Genomic DNA, 22,832 nt, shown 5'->3' on the forward strand with positions numbered 1-22,832 from the left:
TGCCTCTTATGCAGTGTTTACTTCTCTTACGCTCTCGATCCTTTGATAAGCCAAATAATCGTGATTTACAACCTATATGATCAAGTTCTTTTTCGATTTCAACTTGTAGAAATCTGAAGACTCAAGGGTTGTCCAAATTGCGCGGATCCGTATCTCAAGCAATGTGAACGACTAGCTATTCAACCACAGGAAACGAGCCACCTGTGATCTGAGAAGGGCGCCAGAAGCAACATTGCGGATAGCAATGCTGTCATTTTTAAACAAAGCCGCACCTGACGTAGCGATGCTTGCGGCACCTCGGGCGGAAAGATGCTTTGGTAGGAGCCCTCTTTGTTTGGGAATCCGTCAGCGCATTTACTGTTTCACCCACTTGGGTAGACAAAGAATTACAGTATTTGCTAACGGTCGCGCTGTCCCACGCCAGACGGAAACGATACGCGCGCAAACGAAGGCTGTGTGCATGAGTCGTGCCACATCCAAATCAACATCGAACGTCTACTGACAGAAGGAGGTTACTCCGAGTCTTATCAGTCGAGGATCTCATTGGGCCTACCCATGCTCATCTTAGGCCTGACGAGCTGAGACCGTGCATCTGTGTGGCTTCTCTGGCGGAGGTCTGGACCTGTGGCTCAGCACTTTTCGGCATTGGCAGCCGGGGTAGCTAGGATCAGTGGCGATCGTCAGTGGATGGTTGCGCTCATCCTCATCATCGCGATCGGCGCCTGGAGAAAGTCCACATCTGGCAGGATAAGCACAAATATCATCTCTCTTTTTCAATAGCTTGGGTTCATCATCATCTTGGGAAACCGCGTGACTGATAACTGAGCAGTCTTTTTAACTATTGCTGGATATCGTCGCGTTCTAACAGAAATGTCCTTGGGGCAATTGCTTTTTCAATTGCTTGCGAATGGGTATCATAGTATGGGTGGAGCAAGGTGTAGAGACGTTTTGGGAGAGCCCTGCATCCGCCCGTCCAATCGCCAATTTTCGGCTATCTATCCTTTGATTCTGTGAATGAACACGACTGTTATAGAAGTCATGAAATGTGACGGGCAACAGCTGGAACTTTGATGCCGCAAGAACGGTACCACTCTTCACCATCTCCGTAGCTTGCAGTTGTGTGCTGTCGCCGTCTTCGGCAGCCGTTTCAGCTGAGTTGACCAATTAGTTCCGAAACGGTTCGCCAACGGCTCTTCAAATGTCCCACAGTAAATCCTGTCATCAAGATTACTGTCACCAAATCCGTTCAACGGTGACATGGTGCCTGTCTCTGTATCTCCAGCAACGACGAGGCCAGGTCTCAATACTCTTCAGCACATGTCATACAGTCTTACAGAGGACAATCACATCCATAGCGTGTGATGTGATGAGAGAGCGTGAGAAAGCGGAGAAGGACTAGGCCGGCAATACATCATCACCACTCACTGGGGCTCACGGGAGAGGGGTTTTGGAGGGTCTGATTGACAAGACGGGCCCAAAGTTTCCTTTGTGGGGGTGGCCACTGTCTCCGAGGGACACACGTCGCGCACTCCGTTTGATAGATCTTTGTCCTAGAGAAGTGGTTTGCAAGTGGTTCCGTATCAGCCTACCCATGCGACCTATGCTTGCCGCCGCCGCAACAGATGCCCAACAGGCGACTCGAGCTGGAAGCCGCAGCCCTGCATTCACGTGCTATGATCAGGAGAGGCCTGCCAGGAAGGGGTGAAGTCTGCTTTGCATCTATCAATGCAAGGGAAGTAATGGCACGAATATCCTACCAGTACTGCATAGTAAGGCTCTCGGAAGTATTGTTGTCACAGATGGGCTGGCCCTGTCTGGAAATTAATTTTTGCAAATATCGATCCATCACATGAAAACTTGGGCGAAACGGGAAAAGGCTGCTATCCAAGGTCCCAAGATTCTGGGGCCCAGGACCCGCCAGGTATCTGAGCAGTGCCGTGCCAACCATGAGCGTTAGCAGGTGCAATAAGAGATGCCGAACTTGGCCAATCCCCTGTCAGTCTTATGCTTCAATTGCCCGATGCGACGTCGAGGGGCTCGTTGTCTGATTGCGGATCGACAATATCAGGAACAGGGTTCTGTGACTTCTGTCACTTTCAACTTCTCAATGCCTTGCCTTAGAAGCCAAAAATGCTGAAGAGAGAGGGACGGTGACAGAAACAATAGCCAAGCTGGATGAACAAGTCGTCATCATCATCATCGACAGAAAAGGAGAGGCCGACTGGCACTCAAATTTGCGACGAGCCAAAGTATGAGCTCACTAGCGCGTGCAGTGGAGGAGAGGAGAGTGGAGCAGCTGCGGAAGTGGGAGAAGGTGCGGTACGGAGTACGGTTAAGCCGTGCTGGGCCTGCTGCTGGGCCTGCTGCTGGGCACGCTGGCGGCGCGCAAAATCAGCTTGACAGGGATCAGTAGCTGTCTGGTGTCGTCATTCCACCGTCGGTCGCAGCTGCCCTCGCTGCTCTGCGCCCAGCAAGTCGCGCGCTTGCTTGCTTGCTTGCTTGATTGCTTGCAAGGAAGGAAGCACCTGCTGGCTCTTGCATTGCAGAAGCACGCGCCATCTCCCATAGAAAATAAAAAATCAGACGAGCATGAGCGAATCCAATCTGGTGGCAGATCAAGATTTACGTGTGCGACCCTGACGCTCAATTGCCGGGGGGGGTTCAAAGGCTGGGCTCCATATCAAGATTCGACCAACCCTGATTCTGCTTGTTTGTCGTCTGCTTGATCTGCATCAGTCAAGGGACAGAAGCGGCTCCCAGAGCAATCGAAAGAGTCTGCAGAAGAGAGTCGAAGTACTTACTTCCTCGTCCATACCCACCTCTCCAACCTTCCTCTTCTTCTGCTTCACGCGTGTAGAGGCTCCTGTGGTGTCTTCTATTATTCTTCACTTTCCTCATTCCTCCCTCCCTTCCACCTTCCGGCTGCAATCTTCGCCGGGCCTTGTTGTTGTTTTTGTGCCCTTTTAAATTACGGGGTCTCAGGTCTCTGGCAAGCGGTTCTACTCGCTCTACCTAAGCTGTCCGAGACACTACTCTTGGCTCCAGCCAGTAGCCTTGCTCCCGTAGCGCCATCGGCTGCACTCTCTGAGTCCCTCTTACGTCTTGGAGAGGGTTCTGTTATTCAACTTGGTTTAAGACGCCCCAGCTCCCTGCTGCAGCCCTACTTCTCTCCTCACCTTCGCCCAACGACAACTGTGACGGAGCTCACATCCTCGACACTCACCCAATATGTCCGCTAACACGGGTTCCAATCGGGACGACCAGAACCCGAAGACGTCCTCATTGTCCGGTCTCATCTCAACACTCGCGCCAGTCGCCCTCGTCGCTGGTGTTTACCTCCTCATCTTTCTCATCCTGAGAAGGAGTCAGCGCCGGTGGTATGCGCCTAGAACATACATTGGCAGTCTACGCGAAAGGTCAGTGGGACTATCTTAGCCGAGAGTCTAGGAGGTTGAGCAAATGCTCTCCACCAAGCACTTACAATATCATTACACCCCAAAAAGGCAGACAAAGGACTCGTATACTAACTGAGCTGTAGCCAACGGACGCCTCCCCTACCGAGTGGCTTTCTCAATTGGGTTGGGAGTTTCTGGAAGATACCCGATATCTGGGCCCTGCAGCACCAGTCTCTCGATGCCTATCTCTACCTTCGGTTCCTCCGCATGGCGGTTATTATTTGCTTCGTAGGATGCTGCATCACCTGGCCGGTGCTCTTCCCAGTCAACATCACTGGTGGTGGCGGTCAGAAGGAGCTCGACATGCTCTCATACGCTAACATCAAGAGCTCGGGCTCGGGCAAGAACCGCTACTATGCCCACGTCTTTGCAGCATGGGCTTTCTACGGATTCGTCATGTATCTGATCTTCCGAGAATGTATCTACTACATCAACCTGCGTCAGGCGTTCCTAATCAGCCCCCTGTACGCTAACCGAATCTCTTCGCGAACCGTCCTCTTTACAGCCGTTCCCGAGACCTATCTGGACGAGAGGAAATTGCGCAAGGTGTTTGGCGCTGCAGTCAAGCATATCTGGATCGCGGGTGACGTCGATGATCTTGATAAGCTTGTTAAAGAGAGAGATAAGGCTGCTTTCAAGCTGGAGAAGTCTGAAATCAAGCTCATCAAACTTGCCAACAAGGAGCGTCTCAAGGCTCTCAAGAACGGCGCCACCGAAGACAAGGAAAACTCTCACACTCCCCTCGATGCCGAAGAAGGTAGCGTTGCTGCTCGATGGATCTCTAAGAAGAAGCGTCCGACCCATCGCACTGGTCCCCTCGGCCTCCTTGGCAAGAAAGTTGACTCCATTACTTGGTGCCGCAGCGAATTGCAACGTCTTATTCCCACTGTTGAGACAGCTCAAGGCAACTACCGTGCTGGCGATTACAAGAAAATCCCTGCTGTCTTCATCGAGTTTCGCACCCAAGCAGAGGCCGAAGTCGCTTTCCAAGTCCTTGCTCACCACGAGGGTCTGCACATGTCTCCGCGCTACATTGGTGTTGTCCCTGATGACGTCATTTGGAGCTCTCTAAAGATCTCGTGGTGGCAGAAGGTCATCCGGCGGTACGCAGTCGTTGCTTTCATCACGGCTTTGATCATTTTCTGGGCTATTCCTGTTGGTGTGGTTGGTGCTATTAGCAATGTCACCTATCTCGAGTCCTACAGCTGGCTGTCATGGCTCAAGAAGATTCCAGATATCATCATGGGCGTTGTTACCGGGCTCCTGCCGTCAGTCGCTCTGTCTATCTTGATGTCTTTGGTTCCAGTCGTTATGCGTTTGTGTGCAAAGCTCTCTGGAGAGCCGTCTTATACGAGAGTTGAACTCTTCACGCAGAATGCTTACTTTGCATTCCAAGTCATCCAGGTCTTCTTGGTTACGACCATGACTTCTGCCGCTGCCGCCGTTGCCAAGCAGATTGCTGATAAGCCAACGGGCATCACCTCGATCCTGGCTGAGAATTTGCCCAAGGCCTCCAATGTCTACATCTCGTATTTCCTTGTTCAGGGTCTTACAATTGCCGCCAGTGTTATCTCGCAAGTTATTGGCTTCGTTATCTTCAACCTGGTCTATAAGTATCTCTCCGGCACACCCAGGGCGCTGTACAACAAATGGGCGAACCTCAGTGCTATCTCCTGGGGCAGTACTCTTCCCGTCTATACCAACATTGTGGTCATCGCAATCACATACGCTGCTATCGCACCGCTGATGCTAGGGTTTGCTACAATCGGCTTGTCTCTGTTTTACCTGGCATGGCGATACAACGTCTTCTTCGTCACGGACACGCATATCAATACCCGGGGGTTGATCTACCCGCGGGCTATTAAGCACCTGTTCACTGGCATCTACCTTTCGGAGCTTTGCCTGATCGGCCTCTTTGGATCATCTGCGGCGCCAGGCCCAATCGTCTTGATGGTTGTCTTCCTTATATTCACCATTCTCTTCCACATAAGCATGAACAGTGCCCTCAATCCTCTTCTGTACAATCTGCCACAAAGCTTGCTTGCTGAAGAGGAGTCTCGCGTCGCGGATCTGGAGGCTACCGCCAGTGACGAAATCGCTCCCAGTGTTGGATCTACTGGCAAGAATGGTGTGACGAACGGCAAGGGCAAGAACCCGATCGCACCGTCAGGCGAGCCCAAGAAGGGTAACTTCATCACGAAGTTCCTTAAGCCCTGGATCTTCGCGGACTACTTTGCGTTGAGGAAGCTCATTCCGCAGTACGATAACATCGATCTGTCCAACCTGTATGATAAGGTTACCGAGGAGACCGCCTACTATCCTCCTTCTGTCACATCGACTCCGCCATTGCTCTGGGTATGTATCACTGCATTCACCTTTACTTTTCTGCCTATATTAATAATTTCTAGATTCCGGAAGATGATGCTGGTGTGTCTAAGCAGGAGATCAGGAACACAAGCAAGGTCATTCCGATCACTGACGAGGCCTGCCGTCTTAACGAGAAGAACAAGCTTGTCTGGGACCAAGATGGCGCTCGCCCACCTCTGTGGGAGGAGAAGGTCATCTACTAAGCTGGGCATTATGGCCTAAAGCTGTTGCTATTTTGGATTGTTTCATTCGTCGTTCTCTGTAGGGTGTGGCGAAGGCTTGTCCTCACAAGATGAAAGGTCTCTGGGAATTGTCAAATGGAGAGGCGTTTATACCCGTCGTGCTATCGCTTAGTATAAACCAGTAATTGTTAATTCACGATCTTATTACATGATGAAAACCGTTGTTTAAAACCGCCCTTTTAAGAAACATCATCGACAGCACGACATCACTTGAATGACTTCCAAGAAGGAACGTTCGACTTTGAAATATCAATTTAAAAGTATCTAAGAATTGTGTAGCAAGTGACAAATGAAGCAAACATTCTGAGCTTTGGGGTATCTGCGATGATGATCAAAACAAGCCATCATCCCCTGGACTACTGCCTCTTTCACAAACAAAGACGCCGTAATGTGTGTGATGGAAACTTTGTACAAGTGAAAATAAGGATTCCCTCCAATTCACCAATTCGACTCCTAAGCAGCCTCAGCCATCAGCTGCTCTCCTTCATCCAACAAATCCGTGACCTTCTTTAGGTTCTGGATCAAGCTCTGTCCCAGTCCCACAAGCAGCAGCTTCTCTGCGTTCGCAGGCAAGCCCAGGTAAGTAGGCGGCTCGCGCTCGGGCAGCTTCTGAATCCAGCTGTTGAATTCTTGCAGGGTGGTGCCAGACGGCACGACGAGGCTGCCCTCCTGGCCGTCGCCGCCTTCGACCAACTTGTGGCCAATGTCATAGGCGGCAGGTGTCAGGAATGAATGCACCAGCTGCGTGAGGCGTTTGTAATCGCCCTCGTCGTCGATCTTGCCTCCGTATGTCTCGACGACCAGGTAGCGGATCATGTCCCATGGGATATTCTGCGGGGCGATGTTTGTGCGGTTCTGAGCAACCGTCTCAACCCAGGTGTCAATGATGAAAGCTGAGCATTCATACTATGTGATTGTTAGCAAAGAGAAAATAAGTTGGGAATAGCTTCAGGTACTTACATCACTGTCATTGAACTCCCAGAAACCCTTCCAACCAAGGTTCGGAGCATATCGCAATCTCTCCTGGACCACAGCGTGCAAGAAGGAAAGCAGCAGGTACAGTCTCGTCCGCTCGACAGGTGTCTTGGCAGGCCTGGTCGAAAGAGACGACATAGAATCCTTCATGTTCGCCCTCACACCAGCGGGCTGCTCGTACATCAATACCCGAGAAGCGCGAAGTAGGTTGACTGGAATCTTCGGGCTTGACTCCATGGATAGGAAAAGCCTGAATTCTGGATTGGGATTGAGAGAATCCATACGCTTCTCGAGACTCTGGAGCCAAGTTGGCGCAAGATGGACATTCTTGACAAGCACCCACGAGCCCATCTGAGCGGCGTTGCTGATTGCCTTGTCTGCGCTGGCGACACCTTCAGTGGAACCCATGGCAATGTTTGTGCACCTAATACGCATGCGCTCAACGAGGCTGTCAACCTTGTAGCTGGCGTCGAAGCCAGGGCTGGATACGAGTGCGATGGGTCTAGTTGCAGAGACTTGCGCAACAGTCTCCTTGAGATCCTCAACAATATCGAAAAGATCTGACCCAAAGACGAGGGTTGCGAAGCGCTCAGCCGCAGGCACAAAGCGATCAAGACGGAAGAGCTTGACAAGGAGTAGAGATAGGAGAGCCTTGTCGTTTGGCTCTGTGTTATCATCCCACACCTTTGGCACGAAGTTCTCGGCGAGCTCCTCGGACAAGAATTTGTCCCAGTCGCTGGATGGTACTAAGTCGATCTTCTCCTTCAGTGCCGGAACACGTCTGGCACGAGTAAATGCATCGTCCTTGGCATCTTTGTCCGTGGAGATGTCTTTGCCTTCGACTCTTTCGTCGAGGACAACGTCAATGACACCCTTGTCCATCTTGTAGGGGGATGCTTGAGCGAGAAGCATGGCAAGTGTGATGCGATCCTTTTGAAGAAGACCAAGCGCCGTTCTCTTGAAGGTGGTGATGAACAAGTCCTTGATGATGATGTCGCGGCGGACATTGTGGTTTGTCTCATTGGCCAAGTGCGGATTGCCGTGCAGAACGGAATGGAATATGTCCAGGAAATAATGCAGGGAGAACTGGTAGAAGTGATTAAGGTAGTGTAGTTGTTCAAGAACAGCAAAGACTGCACTGCATGAGCGGGCGATGATGTTGTACTGCAGCGTGATCTCTTCGACCTCTGCCATGACGCCCTCGGTATTGCTCATCTTGGTAGAAATTTCCGCAGCTTCTGTCTTCAGTGTTTCCAATGTCTCGATGACGCGATCATCATCGAGGATGTTACCACGAGACTCGTTGAGAGCTTGAAGTAGACGCTTCTCAAGTTGACGGAGGTGGACCTTGAATTCGCCCTGGAGTTTGATGAGATTTGAGCGGCGCTCGTCAACATCAGGACGCTCGGATTTCAACACATCGTTCAAAGACTGTGTCTGCAGACTGCTCTGAGTCACCGTGAAGTTGACGAATGTGGTACGACTGCAAATGTCTGGTGCAAACGTGGCAGATGGATCTCGTGTAGATAGGTAGAGCTTGAAGGCCGGCGAGAAATCGATTTGCTGCTTGCCGAGCTGGATAAGGACACGGCCACCAGTCTTCTGGTACTCCTTGTTCAGTACGTGGTTCAGAATAGGGTCAAGATGCTCCGCATCCTGGATGAGAATTGGATTGCCGAAGCGGAGAGAACTCTCCAATTGCTTGGTAAAGGAGTCATCCAGGAAACTAGTGACGGTCAACCGGCGGTCCTTGGATTCCTTTTGAAGGAACTCGGTGACTCGTCCTGAAGGATCGATGATCAGGGGGTACCTGTTGAATCTCTTGAGCACAATAGCATTCTCAGTACAAAGATCGTCCACAGGCAGCGTGTTTTCTTGCCATCCCAGTCGTTCATCAGCAGTAGACAGATACTCCGTGACGGGGTTGTGCTGCTTGTAGCTGATACCGGACAAATGTAGTTGGTGGAGCCAGTCATCCATCATCGACTTTCGGAAAGTCTGATCATAGAGTCCGCTGTATGCAAGGAAGGCAGCAGCGACAAGAACGTCTCCAACGAGGGTGCTAATCTGGGTCTCGAAGGACTTGCTGCCCTCCTCCCAACGGACCCTCTCCGAAGAAAGACTGTCGAGGAGTTTGACACTTCGATCAACCTTGAACTGCACACGTGCCATCTCAGCCTTGATAGCCTGTGTCTCACTGATGAGCGCCGCGTATTCGGTCTTGTAGGTGCCGATACTCTGCTCGAGCGTAGTAATTGTGTTCTCGACAGCCTTCGCCTCAGCCTTTGTCTGGAGAGCTTGCTCCTCAAGCTGAGCGACTTCATCTCTCAAAGGACCGACACGGTCGAGAATCTCGGCATAATTAACTTGTGCTTCAACCCACTGAACAAGGGGACCACAGGCTTTACTGGCACGGTTGACTTTCTCAAAGCTGAATTCAGGGTTGCTCAAGAACTCATTGCGCATCTTGATCCGCAGAGCTTTAGTCATCTGCTTCTCATTGTTGAAGTTGATAATGCTGGCAATGAAATCATCTCGTCGAACAACAGCCTGGATGGCTCTCCAGTCAGCCACCTTGTGACCAAGCAGAGTGCAGACAGAGTCAAGCGCAAGTCTGACACCCTGAGGCGGGGAGCCCATGGATCGGACTTCAGTGAGGTGCTGCCTCTTGATGTTGCTGACACTAGCTTTAGCTTCCTCAACAGCGGGCTCAGCCTTGGCCAGATCCTCAAGGACGACCTTCTTTCGTGATGCGACCTCTGCTTCTTGCTTCTCCAGTGCGACCTGGATCTCGAGAGATGTGTTCTTGCGCTGTTCAGCCTCACGCTGGTCTGCCACCATGCGCTGCAGCTTCTCATTGGCTTCAGCATCTTTCTGCTCCAGCTGTGACTTCTTCTCGGCAAGGCTGACACGAAGATCGCGCACTTTGTCGACAGTGTCTCTCAGCTTCTCGAGACCAACGTTCAAATGACGTTGTTGCTCCTCAAGATCTTCACGCTTCTCGTTATACAGCTTGACATATTGAGCCACGAAGTCCAGGAAGTGTCTGGGTGTAAGGAAGGTAATCTTTCCTTGTTGTTTGAGTAGCTTCGTATTGAATCGCTGCAGAGAGTAGTGGATGTAGACCATAGAATTGACGATAGTCTCTCTGTGAGAAGGAGGTAAGCTGAGGCCCCTGTAAGCAACGGGGATTGTGTCCGGAGCTTGGAAGTTTGGTCGGTCAAGGTCAACGGAATATGTAAGCTCGTGACCAACTTGGAACAGTGCCTGGTCAGACCAGTCACCGAACCAGTTGAGCACGCATCTGTTGAACAACGCAGGAGAGGTTGCTGCCTTGGAAGAAAGGCCATCCTCAGGTGGGTTCATCGTGAAGACGACGTGCAAATTCTTCACAATCTGTTGAGTGAACCACTTATAGAGTTCCTCCTGGGAGTCTAGAAGGAGGCCTTGTTTCTGTGCGCCTTCCTTGCAAGCAGTCATAAGCGCCGCGAGCTCATCCCCTTCAAATAGACCAGGGACCTCGGCATTGGCAAGAAGGGTATTCATCCGCTCCAAGAAGCCGGAATCGAGGACATTAGCCTCGTCCATGATGAAGCAAATCTTCTCATTTTTGCAGCCGCAGCGACGGAGGACCTCTCGTAGGTCCTCATCAAAATCTTCAGCAGAGTATTTGCCATGGACTTTGATCTGGAAGACCTTGAGACCATTCATCCAGGCCACAAATCGGGATAGGGTAGTCTTTCCACTTCCGCTGACACCAATCAGGATCAGATGGCCTTGTGGTTGTCTGAAAACACGATCAATACGAAGAACATGTTCCAAAACGTCGTTGAAAAGGATGAGCGGAACATCCACCTCTTCTTCACAGAAAGTCTTAAGCCTAGCCTTGACGAAGTCTCGGAGCTGTTCGCGGTCAACTGGAACATAGTTCTTGGACAGCCAGTTCGAGAACAGAATTGGTCCTCCGAGAGCTTTCTGGTCATCGATGGTCGGGAAGAAGTCGAGGGCGATTCTTCGCACCGCATCATCAGTCCACTTCCTCTCATCTTCGGCGACAAGACGGTCTTGGAACAGACGCAGTGCTTCGTGAGCCCAGATACGAATAAGACCTTCGAGGTCGAGTGTCTCGAGAGGCTTGATGGCTTCATATACACCGCGGACCCATCTGGTCAGTTCACGAGGACTGTAGACATAATGAGGCTGAATCTTGGGTGTGAAGCGCTGCTGAGACTCGAGGTAGAATCTAACCATGGCCTGCGTGAGAGGTTCAGAGTATCCACGAAGGGACGGGATGATTTTAAGGACCGCTGTATTGAAAGTGCCATAGATCTGGTGAAGTGATAGCTCACCAGGGTAATCGACCATGATCAGCGGTGCATGTCTGAGGAATCGAGGACCCATTGGAGTACGTCCAGCATCAGTAGGCGGATTACAAGCTCCGACGAACTGAATTCGGTCAAGAGTAACCCAGGCCTTGTCAGATGTCCTCCAGAAGCCATTGTGTTCAACAAGCTGGCGAAGGAATGAGATCGCCCTTTGTGTGCCGTACTTGTCAGGAGCGGGCAAGTTGATCTCATCGCAGAAGATGACAAGCCATCTGCCAATTTGGGTAGGCGAAAGCATGACACCATTCAATGTCTTCTTGTACTCGCAATATTGCTCGAAAGTCTTGATGAGCAAATCTGGTGTCGTGGCGCTGGAGAAATTCAGGCCAACAACCTCCATATTAGGCAGCTTACGTAGCGCGCTGAAGAGCGTCATGGTTTTACCTGAACCAGGTGGACCACACAGAAGAAGTGGCTTGTGCTCAGCAAGCCATGAGTAGAGAACGTCTTCGTGACGCACGGTATCCAGGGTCGGAATGACAACATCCGTTTGGGTGATCGAGTGGGTGTTGACCTCGATGGTTGGCACCTGGTTTTGCCATGGAGTCCACTCTGCCCGTGGAAGAGTGACATCGAAATCAATCAGAGAGCTTGCGCCATCAAGAGGCGGCGATCCAAATGTGGCCAGACCACAGACATTGTCGCCAAAGGCCTTGCGGTCGGTCAATGGGCAATCACCAGTCAAGGCCCAGACAAGAGCCAAGAGAAGCTTCTTCGAGACAAAGGCCTCAACTTGCTCAGGTTCTACCGGGAAATCAGAATGCTGAGAGTTATACTCGATGATATCGCGGACAGCCTTGTTCAGGAGTGAGAATAAGGTATTGAGTACCCGAGCAACGGTGAACTCCATGATGTGATTGTAAGCTTCTGCCTCCTTGAGTGCAGCCAGAATGAAATCATCGGTCTCCAGATATGTCTTCAACAGCTCTGATACTTGTGCTTGAACAGCTAGTGCCTTTGCAGAGCTCTGGCCCGTGGCGATCGCATCTTCATCAAGATCCTCGAAAGCAACGGTTCGTAGTGTCTCAAGATAATTGGTGACCATCATGCTCGGAGATACAGTGTCTTCGCTGAACCAGACCATACCGCACCGACTGACCGTGGCAAGAGTAGCGTATTTGAGGTTCTCGACTTCAAACATGATGCGCACGTTTGCGGGCAAGTTCAGACGTTCACCGTTGGGTAGCGTGAGGAGTTTGTTGTCATCCAAAACACTGTTCAAGTTTTCAACCCATTCAGGATCGACGTCACCGTCGAAAACGATCCAGTGACGCTTGGAATCTTCCCCACGTAGGTTGTCGACGATCTTCCGGAGAATGCTTGTGAACAGGCCATCTGTCCATTCTCGAGTGGTAGAGTCAAGGTTACCATACAGAGATTCCTTGGACATGACCTTAGAGTCGATGACATGAGAAACTCCTTCAACGCCTTCGACTTGCTGTAAGGCATCAAGCAAGAGCCTCCAAGCGGCGGACTTTCCAGACCCAGAGTTACCGACCATCATTACACCATGATGTATCTTCTGGATTTGGTAGAGCTGAAGGACCTTGGTCATCCACAAGTCATTGACGACTAGCTGTCTTTCATCTGCGAGTCGACGAATTGCATCCTCGAGATCCTGGAGGTTGGCTGGAACATACTGGACCCCGGGGAAGCACACTTGCTCAATGTCCATCATGATATCGACATCTGACTTGATGAGCTTAGGAGCAATTGTCTCTCGGACACTCTGCACAATAATTTCAGGCTCCACAACTTCTTCTGCACCGATGACACCATCACTGCTTGTAAGGCGGGCACGTTTCAGACCACCGGAACTCACGAGCACACTCTTCAGCGCACGTAGTCCAAAATCGTAATGAGCTTGTTTGGACAGTTTTGCTGAGCATTGATCGAAGAAGGGCACAGTCTGTTTGGATAGTTGTTTCGCTTGGTTGAAACCTTGCGAGTATAGCATAACTTCGGCAATGAGCTCCTTGTCCGGCTTGGACATGGCAACACTGCGGAACAGCTTCTTCAAGTTGTCTGGGAGGTTGGAACGACCAGCATAGCCAGGGTTCATGGTAATGAAGATGCCAGTGTTCTCATTGACTCGGAGCTGACGACCGACCAACTCAATCTGCGACTTGTCGTCCTCAGCGCCTTGCTTCAATCCAAGCTGGATGTTCTGAATCTGCTGAGACACAGCCGACAGAATACGCTCCTCCAGACGATTGAATTCGTCGAAACAGCCCCAAGCACCGACCTGGCAAATACCAAGGAAGATACGGCCCATGGCTTGGAAGTCAAAGGTATCGTCACAGCAGAAGACAAGAGTAAATCTACCGAGCTGCACTCCAAGAGCCTTGACAGACTCCGTCTTACCTGTTCCGGCGGGACCGTACGGGGAACCTCCAAGCCGTTGGCAGAGGGCTTGAGTAAGTGTAAGGAAGCATCGATCTGTGAGAGGGGTCCGGACAAGTCTGTCAGGTACTCCGAGATACTCAAAGCCATAGTTAAGCTTGGCGTTTGCCATCTTGATGTGTAGACGTTGCAGGAAATCTCCCTCTGGGGTGTAGACATAGCGCATCTGCAATAGCCACATGTAGTGGGTAGGAGTGGTGGCGTTGAGCTTAACGAGCCTCTCGATGACATCTCGCTGGTGCACGCATTCTGTAATAAGCTGCTCGCATGTCTTGCGCAGTAGGACCTCGAGGTCACCCAGCACGGTGTCGGCAAGTAGTCGAAGGACCTGAACCTCGCGATCGAAAAGAGACTGGAGAGTCTTCCCCCCATCAACTAGACTCTGATCTACAGCAGTAGTCCAGACGACTTGAGTTGCAAGGACCACAATTTGACTAGGATACGCCGCCATGAACTCGTTCAGAGCATTTTGGTCGATCTTCTCGTTGGAGAAGATGGGAGTGTACTGCTCAACTGCTTCGGCGAGCAACTCTGCCAACGTGGCTTTCATTCCGTTTTCCAGAAGCGCAAGCCAGTCATTGATTCTCGGGGTCTTAATAAGAGAGATCTCCTTCTTCAATTTGACGACCTCTCCTTCCTTGGACGTGAAGCCAGTGATGATACCTTCATCTTCCATTGTGAGTCCACAGAGACCAGCGAACATCTTCTTGAAGTGCTTGGCAATGCGCATGGTGTCGTTGCTATTACCAATCATCTCGAGGAGATCCTCGTCTCCAACAAAGTAGAAACGAGGGAAGGAAACACGCTCCTTCTCGAGGTACTCTCCAAGGGCCTTTTGGATCTTGTTCAGGAGCTCTGCCAGGCGCTCGAGAGACTTCTGCACGTTCGGTATATTTAGCACGTCCAAGACGTAAGGCTGCTTATAGACTTTCTTCATGACAGCGGAGAACTCGCTGTTGATGTTCTGGAATCGGGAAGATTCAATGGGAAGAAGGTGCTTGATATCGGCATTGCCCGTAAACACACCCTCAAGGTAAACCCATTGTCTTTGTACATCAATCCAAACATCGAAAAGAACATGGACTCTGTTGAGTTTGTCCTCCCAAGATGAAGCCTCCTCCTCGAACTCCTTGTAGTAAGGGGAGTGTCTCATGGCCTGCAGTGAGTTGAGGTTCTCACTGCACTTGGCGAAGAGATCATCCCAGCCGCGGATCAGACGGCACTTATTCTGGTAGTTGACCAATTCCAGATTGTAGCCAGTCCAGGTTTCGCGGACTTGCTTCAGGAATTCTTCGAGGGCCATTTCACCCTGGGCCTGTGCGATGATGTCCTTGATGATGGCCTCTGTGGCTACTAGATTAAGGTCCCAAACATCTCCCAAAGTCATGGAGACAGGCGAGTACCGCTTGCCGGGCTTGATTTCTTTGTAGATCTTGGTCCAATGTCGATCCCGGACGGCTTCGGACTTGAGGTCACTGAGTAAAGGATTGACTTTGAGGTACTGGCGCAGGATAGTTTGGATGTGCTCAAAGGCAGCATATTGCCGCATTCTGCTGGGCATGTCCTTGGTCATCTTGATCAATCCATCAATCGATGACCGAATCTTTCGAGGCTGAACACTGTTCCAGAGCATTTCTCGCAGCTCATTTAAGCTGTTCCAGATCAGGGATAGCGAAGCCCAGACTGACTTGAAGTCATGGACTTCTTCAAGGATGATAGCAAGGGACGAATCTGCGGTGGCAGGCAGATCGAGGGCCTCCTTAGCTTTGGCAACCATGACAGATTCCTCTTGTAGTTTGGTGATCCTCGACTCGAAAGACTGGAGTGTTGCTGTTGCTTGTTCAGGCGGGATTGTGCCAGATACTGGCTTCTCCTCATTCCACTGGGCGGCAATTTCAGTGATTTTGTCAACCACCACCTTGTCCTCGGCAGTGATCTTCGCACGCAGGGCATCGGTCTGGTCCTGTACAATCTTGGACTTCCGTGCCAGAAGTTCGTTCAGTGCGTCCCACTGGCCGTCGACCTGCTCTGCATGCAGCCAGTCATTGGGGAACTGATATCGTTGCCTTACGAGAGTCGATTCACCCTGTCTGAAAGTCTCGACTTCTGGCGCCCAAGTCTTGACCTGGCGCTTGCAGCTCTGGACAATTGTAATGAATTGAACCGCCTGAGCAGTAGATGAAGCTTCTAGGCTGTGACCTTCCAGGTCACGACGCGCCTTCTCAATCTCGGCGTGGATGTCTCGCATGCGGTTGCCGAGACGATTGGCAAACTTTAGGAGAATATCATGCTGCCATTGGTCATACTTCGCGTTGACTTTCGTTTGGACTTGGTCATAATCAATGGTGATATGACCGAAGGAGCGGCTGACTTCAGTAGTATCGAATGTCTGGCGTGTCTTGCGAATCTCCTGAAGCAGCTGCAGCCATCTTGAGAGCTGGTCACCTAAGATCTCGTACACCTGTTCGGACTGCAAATCCCATAGGGACTGGAACTGCAGCCACTTGTCTACGTAACCGCCGATTTCTTGAAGCTTCTTCTCGATCGAGCCATGCACACGCGACAGCATGCTAGTGCACTCTGCTGGGAGGTCATTGAAACGAGCCTCCTCGTGCACAGCAGTGCTGAGACTCATCTGGTAGCGAGTGGCCTTGACTTTCTTGAGGTTGCAGATGATACCGAGCCATTCTTGTAGTTGCAAATACCAACTTGCCCGAGCAAATTCTAGGGGAGGATCAAGATAAATGACCTGGTTACGCATGGTAATCTCATGAACGAGACGCTTCATTGATGGCGTATCAGGCTTCGTTTCTGCAGAGATCTCATTGGTAGTCTTGCGTCGAGTATCATCATTGGATCGATCAGGAGTATCATTCTCGAACGCTTCAATCCAGGACTGGACGGCGCGTTGCAGACGAGTGAGCAGAATCGATTTGATCTGCTGGTTCATCCCCTCAACCCAGAAGCCTAAGTTGACGTACTGCTCGAGGTTGAGTTGATCAACAGCAGTTTGGATTGTCTCAAGGCGCGACTCGAAAGCTGATACCTCATAGGGACAAGTACTTAGCTCAATCAATGCCTTCTGTATGGAAGTGTGTATAGAAGCCAGTGTGATTGTCTTTGATTGAAGGACTGACACGGCAGCCGCAAACTCCTTGACGAACGAGACATGCTTGCTTTCAATACTCTGCTTCGGACGGCTCTGGCCATCCATACCAGGCCTGAAATGGAGTTCGTATGTGCTGACGAAAGATTCCCATTTCAGCGGCACGCCTTTCGCAATCAGTGAATGTACATCATTTCGATGTCCACTGAGAAGAACAGAGACTTCTGACATCTCGGAGATCTGGCGGTTCGTTTGAGCAAACGTTCGGACACTCTCCATGAGGCTGACGGCGTAAGGATAAACCCTCTTGGCTTCCTTTGCAACGCTGTTGATGGAATGGGGAACAGCGTAGTTGAGCCACAAAAGGTTACGAGTCTCCTTGAACAGTGCAATTGCTTGCCCATCAAAATTGATAGAAAGCTCCAAGGCATTGCCTGCAGAACGAATCTTGTTGATGGTGAAGATCAACCCGGTGATTGAGACATTTCGCCGCTGGACATCGTGGAGCCAAGCCTCGAAGATAGGTCTTGTATCCAACTTCTTCCGGAACAGATTGCCCTCGCTCTGCAGCTTCTGTCCTTCGGCATGAAGAGCCCAGTCAGCACCGAGAACGTCCTCGACCTTCTTCATGTACCCGTCCAGCTGACGCTCAATTTGACGTGCCCAAATGATGGCGCCAGACACGGGTGGCAGATCATGGAGCTGTGCCATTGCATGTGCCTCGGAGTGGCCATACTGCTGTTTGAAACGCCCGTGAAGAGCATTGATTGCCTGCTTGACGTTGTCAATCAGCTGGGTTTGGTATTCTGCAATTGCTCCCCTGATCTTGGGCCGAACGAATAGAGCGTTGAACTTGGAGAAGACACGAAACATCTCGTTTGCATTCTTAGCGGTGGCCAAACGGTCCCTGAGACGGGCAATGATAGAATTCTCCACACGAGACGTTCTCTCATTGTAAGTGTTCTCAGCCTTCACCCATTTCTGGGTGCCTTCAGGAGACACATCAAGAAGGTCGACATTTCGCAAGGCCTCCCAAGCTTGTTTGACCTCCTCGACAGCATCAACATCTCCAATCTCCTCAACGACGATCGCGCCATTGGTAGCAGGGGTCTCGACCGTGCCGTTAACAGTGGCCTTGGGGCCGAGAACGTTGACAATTGTGCGCTGAAGCTGCTCGTGATTGTCGCGAAAGTTGCCCACATATTTCAGACGTGCTTGCAACTCGGCATGCTTGGAGTTGATCTTGATAGGGATAAACTTCTCGTTCCTTCTCCGAGTGACTTCACGAGCCACGTTCGTGAACTCCTTGACGTTCTCATCCCATGTCTTGAAGATGTCGGTTGTCGTGTTCATAATGCTTCGGAACTCTTGGTAGTCCAGATCCACTAGTTCTGTGCCAGGAAGCAAACGGTGCATCACTTCATCCAAGTCTGCTGATATGGCCTCCACAAGAGGCAAAGCTCGCCTAATTGGATAAGGACATATTCTGAGCTTCTTGTTCAAATGGCTAAATATTTGCCCAATAGTATCCTGCACCTTGGGCAGCGAAGTGGCAGAAAGCAGTTCATCCAAGGGGAAATCTCGCATGAGCTGGTTGTATTTTTGAACCTTCTCCATGGCCTCTTTTAGACCAGTGTCGGCAGTGAAACTGACAGTCGCCTGGAATCGCTTCGCATGCTTCAAAATCTCTAACGTGAGGAGAACGCCGTCGCTTCGTAGCTGTGCCTCGATGCCCTCCAGTGCAGACTCCATCGACAACCAGAAATTGATCTCTTGGTTCGCCGTTCCAGTGCTCGGATCTCTCGTCATTTTCGTGATGACCTGAATCGACTTGATCCAGTTGTTGACTGTGGCTTGGAGGTTGTTGAGAAAGCTACTATCAGCGAGGAGGGTCGGCGGGATGAGATCGATGCTCGGCTTGATGTTGCGGTTTATTGCGTCATCGAGGGCAGTCTGAACCACTGGGTGGAAGGGCAATGATACTTCGGGTATCTCGACGTTCTGTTGCAAGTGAGATAGACTTAGCTCAAGCTCCGTCCACCTCTTCTTGGTTACGGGAATGCCCGTCTTCGCATCCACGTCCGCCCGTCCTCGCGACCCGTTCACCATATGCTGGCTTTTGGTGCTCGCATCGAAGTACGGGGCCAAGCCATTATGAAGAAACAGCTGCAGATATTCGTAAGGTGTGGCGGAAGGACCTTGTTCGCCAGCAGTAGCTGCGAGATATGCGGGACCCGGCAGGTTGAGGAACTGCATCTGGGAAGTCAAGGGAACATTGGGGTCTAGCGGCTGCGGGCGTTTGAGAAGCACGAGGAATGCGACGGTCGTCGGCGTGGAATTTATGTCGACAGTTATCGTGTACGTGTGCGAGGGGACTAGAAATAGAGTAGGTCAGCATCAAGACGGCCGCATGGGTTAGCCATGGCTTACGAGAATCAGCGTCGCCATTCTCTATTTGCGGCGAGGCAGCTAGGTCTTTCTGGATGTACAGCGACACCATGCTGTCGCCCGCAAAACGAACGCATCGCTGCAGTGTATCTGTGTATCGGGCTTTGGAAAGCAGACTGCCCGGAGCCTCGAGCTCCTCTCGCGTTGCGCCGAGCGCAACTTCGAGCAACAGAGCGAGATGCTCCAATACTCGAACGGGATCGATCGTAGCAAATGGTGTCCCGTTTACACCATTTGGACCCGGGCCTGCGGCCTGGGGGGATGCCACCATGTCCATCATGGTGGCGTTTTGGGGGAGATGGATGTTGTCGGCAGATGTGGTTTCACGGGGTCGATGTCATCGCTCTTGGTTTCGTAGGCGGATTAAAAGGGGAAGTCTTAAGGAGATTAAGAAAGATAATCTCAATGTAGTAAATCAAGCTACAGAAGAAAAGAAACCGCGAGGAAGGAAACGCAGGATGAAGGAGCGTCTTGATGGGGTATCGTAACAGTTGCCCGGTGAAAATGAGACAGGGTCATCAAAAAGATGATGATGGATGTGCTGCATTAAAGAAAGGTTGTATGGTGTTGACTTATCGCCGAGCAAGCTGTTTCCTCTGGCGGCTTTGCTGGCAAACGCGCTCAAACCAAACGGGAACCCCTGTCGCGACTTCAGCATGTGTCAGGGACTGCGGGTGGGGCTATGCCTTAGTTGATTGGCCGGCTGCACAGCGCAGGAGGCACCTGAACATCCACCTAATCCTCCGACGCCATGTTAAGCACGGAGCTTTGTTAAGTGTGTAAGGGGCCCGCCACCACTGACGACGCCTTACATTCCTCGCCCTTATAACAGAAGACCTATAACGTCAGTCTGTGCCATATTCCCTATACCCCGCCGTCTAACATGACCTTAAGATCAAAAACTAAAGTATCTAAGTAGGTATTGCGAGGTGGAGCTCTCCCCTTTGGACGGAGTTGCCTGAGGTCGAATATGTATCATCATTACCCAGCTACAAGTTCCATGATACATAGTATGTATATAGATGGAGGCATCATGTCGTGGCTACCTGCATCATCACAAACCAGCAGACCTCATCATCATAGTGTTCGAGGCAAGCAGGATAAAGAGCAGAGTCCCAAAAATCAAAGGTTTTCTTTGTCAAAGCAAATGCTATATCATGGACAGCTCTCATTTCGTAACAGCGGGATATGCTGTCCACGTATGCCGGATTCCCCCTGACACCCCTTCCCCTTTACCACGTATCTTACTTTGACCAGACCGACGCCCATGCTATTCATCAAGAAGCCGAACCGTAATGACCATGCCCCTTACCCTTCCGTTTCCGTGATCATGCAAAGATTTGATGTACTCGTGACATTCCTTCATTCGTTCAAGGATTGGAGTTTCCAGCTCCACCGTTTGCTTCGTTACCATCGGAAGCGAGTCGCTCTCGCTGCACCATGACACGCTGGTTGCAGATGTCTATAAACATCTCGAACTTTTCGATAATCTTATCCTTCTCACGGAGCTTCTCCTCGAGCTCGTCTATCTTCTTTTGGCTGTCCTCCTTGACCTTGTCGAGCTCCTCTCGTGCCTTGGCTATCTCACGACGAAGATCCGCGCGAATACGCTCCTCCGCCGTGGGATGAGGCTTGCTATAGATGGCTGGACGATCTTCCGCCAAGGCAGCGTTGACCTTTGTAGGATTTCGATTGATAGCAGCCCGTGCGTTATATATGTCCCGGGGGAGAAGAGGCACATGAGGGTTCTCATTTTGGAGAATCTCCAGTGTCTGACTGACCCCTACCCCTGTAGATGGTTAGTATATCTAGGCATATGAAGAAAGGGGAGAAATCCGGGTAATAATATATATCCTCGTAACAACGCACCATTTTCTTTGAGAGCCTTGACGGCAGCGACCATCTTGCTGTCCAGTTTTCGTGCAGCAGGGTGCAGCAGTGGGCTCTCGCTAGGGCCGTGGTTGTGTTGCAGGTGAATAGGGTCCGGACGATACCGCACGGTCCACTGGGTCCTCTGCTCTATCGCGAAGAAGCCAAACTGACAGTCACATTTGCGAGAGGATGTCTTGCGCTTCCGCATCTCAGGACTGACACGCCGAGGAGGCTTGCCCGCACGATCACACACAAACAGGACCTTCTTCAACCCCGGCACTGTCTTCTTCGATCGACCAATAACGATAGCATATCCTACCGAAGTACAGTATTGGAGAACAGCCTTGTGGACAGCCTCAAGAGTAGGGTAGCTGCCACCTTCCGGCGGGGCCGACATCATCTGGCCCATAGGCTGGCGCGGGACGAAGGGCTGTCCGTCCAGCATCTTGGGTTCAAGGGAGCTGTCGTCCCCGTCCATGGAGTCTCCCGGACTCTCGATATCCATCGAGTCATCATGGTGATGATTCTCCTGCGGTTGTGCCGGATTCTCGGGTTGGGGAGGGGCTGGTTGCTGTTGTTGGACCTGCGGCTGAGCAGTTGGCTGAGGCAACGGCGCTTGCGGTTGCGGATGTGGGTGGGGAGCCGGCTGCTGCTGAGAGATGATAGAGTTCTCGTTCTGAGGAACAGGCTGGCTCATAGGAGGTTGGCTCATGGACTGCTGGCTCATCGAGGGCGGCAGATAGGTGAGAGGCGGGTTCGGCTGGGGAGGCAGTTGACGGGGAGGAGGTGCTCGCTGGCGAGGCCCGGGGACAGGCGGAGCCACCTGCGGAGGAGGAGCCCTCGCACCATTCGGAACGTTGGCGACATTGGAGACAGGACTCGGGGTCGGATTCGAGAAGAGATGATGGGCGTAGGTGTTCGGCGGGGGTTGCTGGGGAGTGTAGGCCTGAGGTGGGTACGGCGAGGCGTGCTGGGGCAATACTGGCGATGGTTTGTTTGGAGTATTTGAATGAGGTGTCTGAAAGCCACGACGCAGACCGGTAACGCCAAAGGAGAGGCCGGGATGGGCGTTGGCGGTGGACATTGTGAGTGAGAGAGACAAAAACGAGAGTGAGGCCCGTAAAAGGAAATCAAATCAACAATAAAGAGAAGGCTACCTTGACGACCGACAATCGATCAATCAATCAATCAATCCTGGGTCCGTCAATCGTCCTGGGTTCTGCTGGGTCTGGGCCCTCTCCTCTCAGTGCAAATCGCGAATCGTGGGCGGGCGGGTGTGAGAATAAAGCAGGTTGGGAGGAGCGTGTAGGGAAGGGCGGAGAGGTGTGGGAGATCAGAGAGACCAAGCAGTGGGGTGGCTGTATCCAGACGGGGAGGGTCGACTTAGCAAGAAAAGGTAACAGAAATGGGTGGGGACGCCCGCCTGGGCAGAAATTCGCCGATTAGGTTCAAAAATAGGCTGGTGGAGACATCCGTCCAGCTCAGCTCCACCTTGCTGGCTCCTAGTTTAGCACTCACTCCCCGTCTCACTCCTCATCCCCGCCCCTGTTCTTCCTCCTGCTTACTATTATGCACTCTC

General features: G+C 51.5%; 3 protein-coding genes across 3 annotated transcripts; 1 reads left to right on the plus strand and 2 right to left on the minus strand.

The window, feature by feature from the left end:
• Positions 1 to 3,228: 3,228 nt before the first annotated feature.
• Positions 3,229 to 6,025, plus strand: UCRPA7_1370 (putative phosphate metabolism protein 7 protein; the record flags this gene model as incomplete). The annotated part of the gene is made up of 3 exons (XM_007913951.1): positions 3,229 to 3,416; positions 3,539 to 5,810; positions 5,864 to 6,025. The coding sequence occupies 3 exons, from the start codon at positions 3,229 to 3,231 to the stop codon at positions 6,023 to 6,025; spliced, it is 2,622 nt and encodes an 873-aa protein (XP_007912142.1).
• A 492-nt stretch (positions 6,026 to 6,517) lies between these two features.
• On the minus strand, positions 6,518 to 19,658 carry UCRPA7_1371 (putative dynein heavy chain protein; the record flags this gene model as incomplete). The annotated part of the gene is made up of 3 exons (XM_007913952.1): positions 6,518 to 6,970; positions 7,025 to 19,308; positions 19,364 to 19,658. The coding sequence occupies 3 exons, from the start codon at positions 19,656 to 19,658 to the stop codon at positions 6,518 to 6,520; spliced, it is 13,032 nt and encodes a 4,343-aa protein (XP_007912143.1).
• Positions 19,659 to 20,751: 1,093 nt separating this feature from the next.
• Positions 20,752 to 21,698, minus strand: UCRPA7_1372 (putative mutator-like element protein; the record flags this gene model as incomplete). Its single annotated transcript, XM_007913953.1, has 2 exons — positions 20,752 to 21,170; positions 21,251 to 21,698. 2 exons carry the CDS (start codon positions 21,696 to 21,698, stop codon positions 20,752 to 20,754), a joined length of 867 nt encoding a protein of 288 aa, XP_007912144.1.
• Positions 21,699 to 22,832: the final 1,134 nt, after the last annotated feature.

This window comes from Phaeoacremonium minimum (assembly GCF_000392275.1).
Source record: "Phaeoacremonium minimum UCRPA7 unplaced genomic scaffold PA7_03_scaffold_84, whole genome shotgun sequence".
Classification (NCBI taxonomy): domain Eukaryota; kingdom Fungi; phylum Ascomycota; class Sordariomycetes; order Togniniales; family Togniniaceae; genus Phaeoacremonium; species Phaeoacremonium minimum.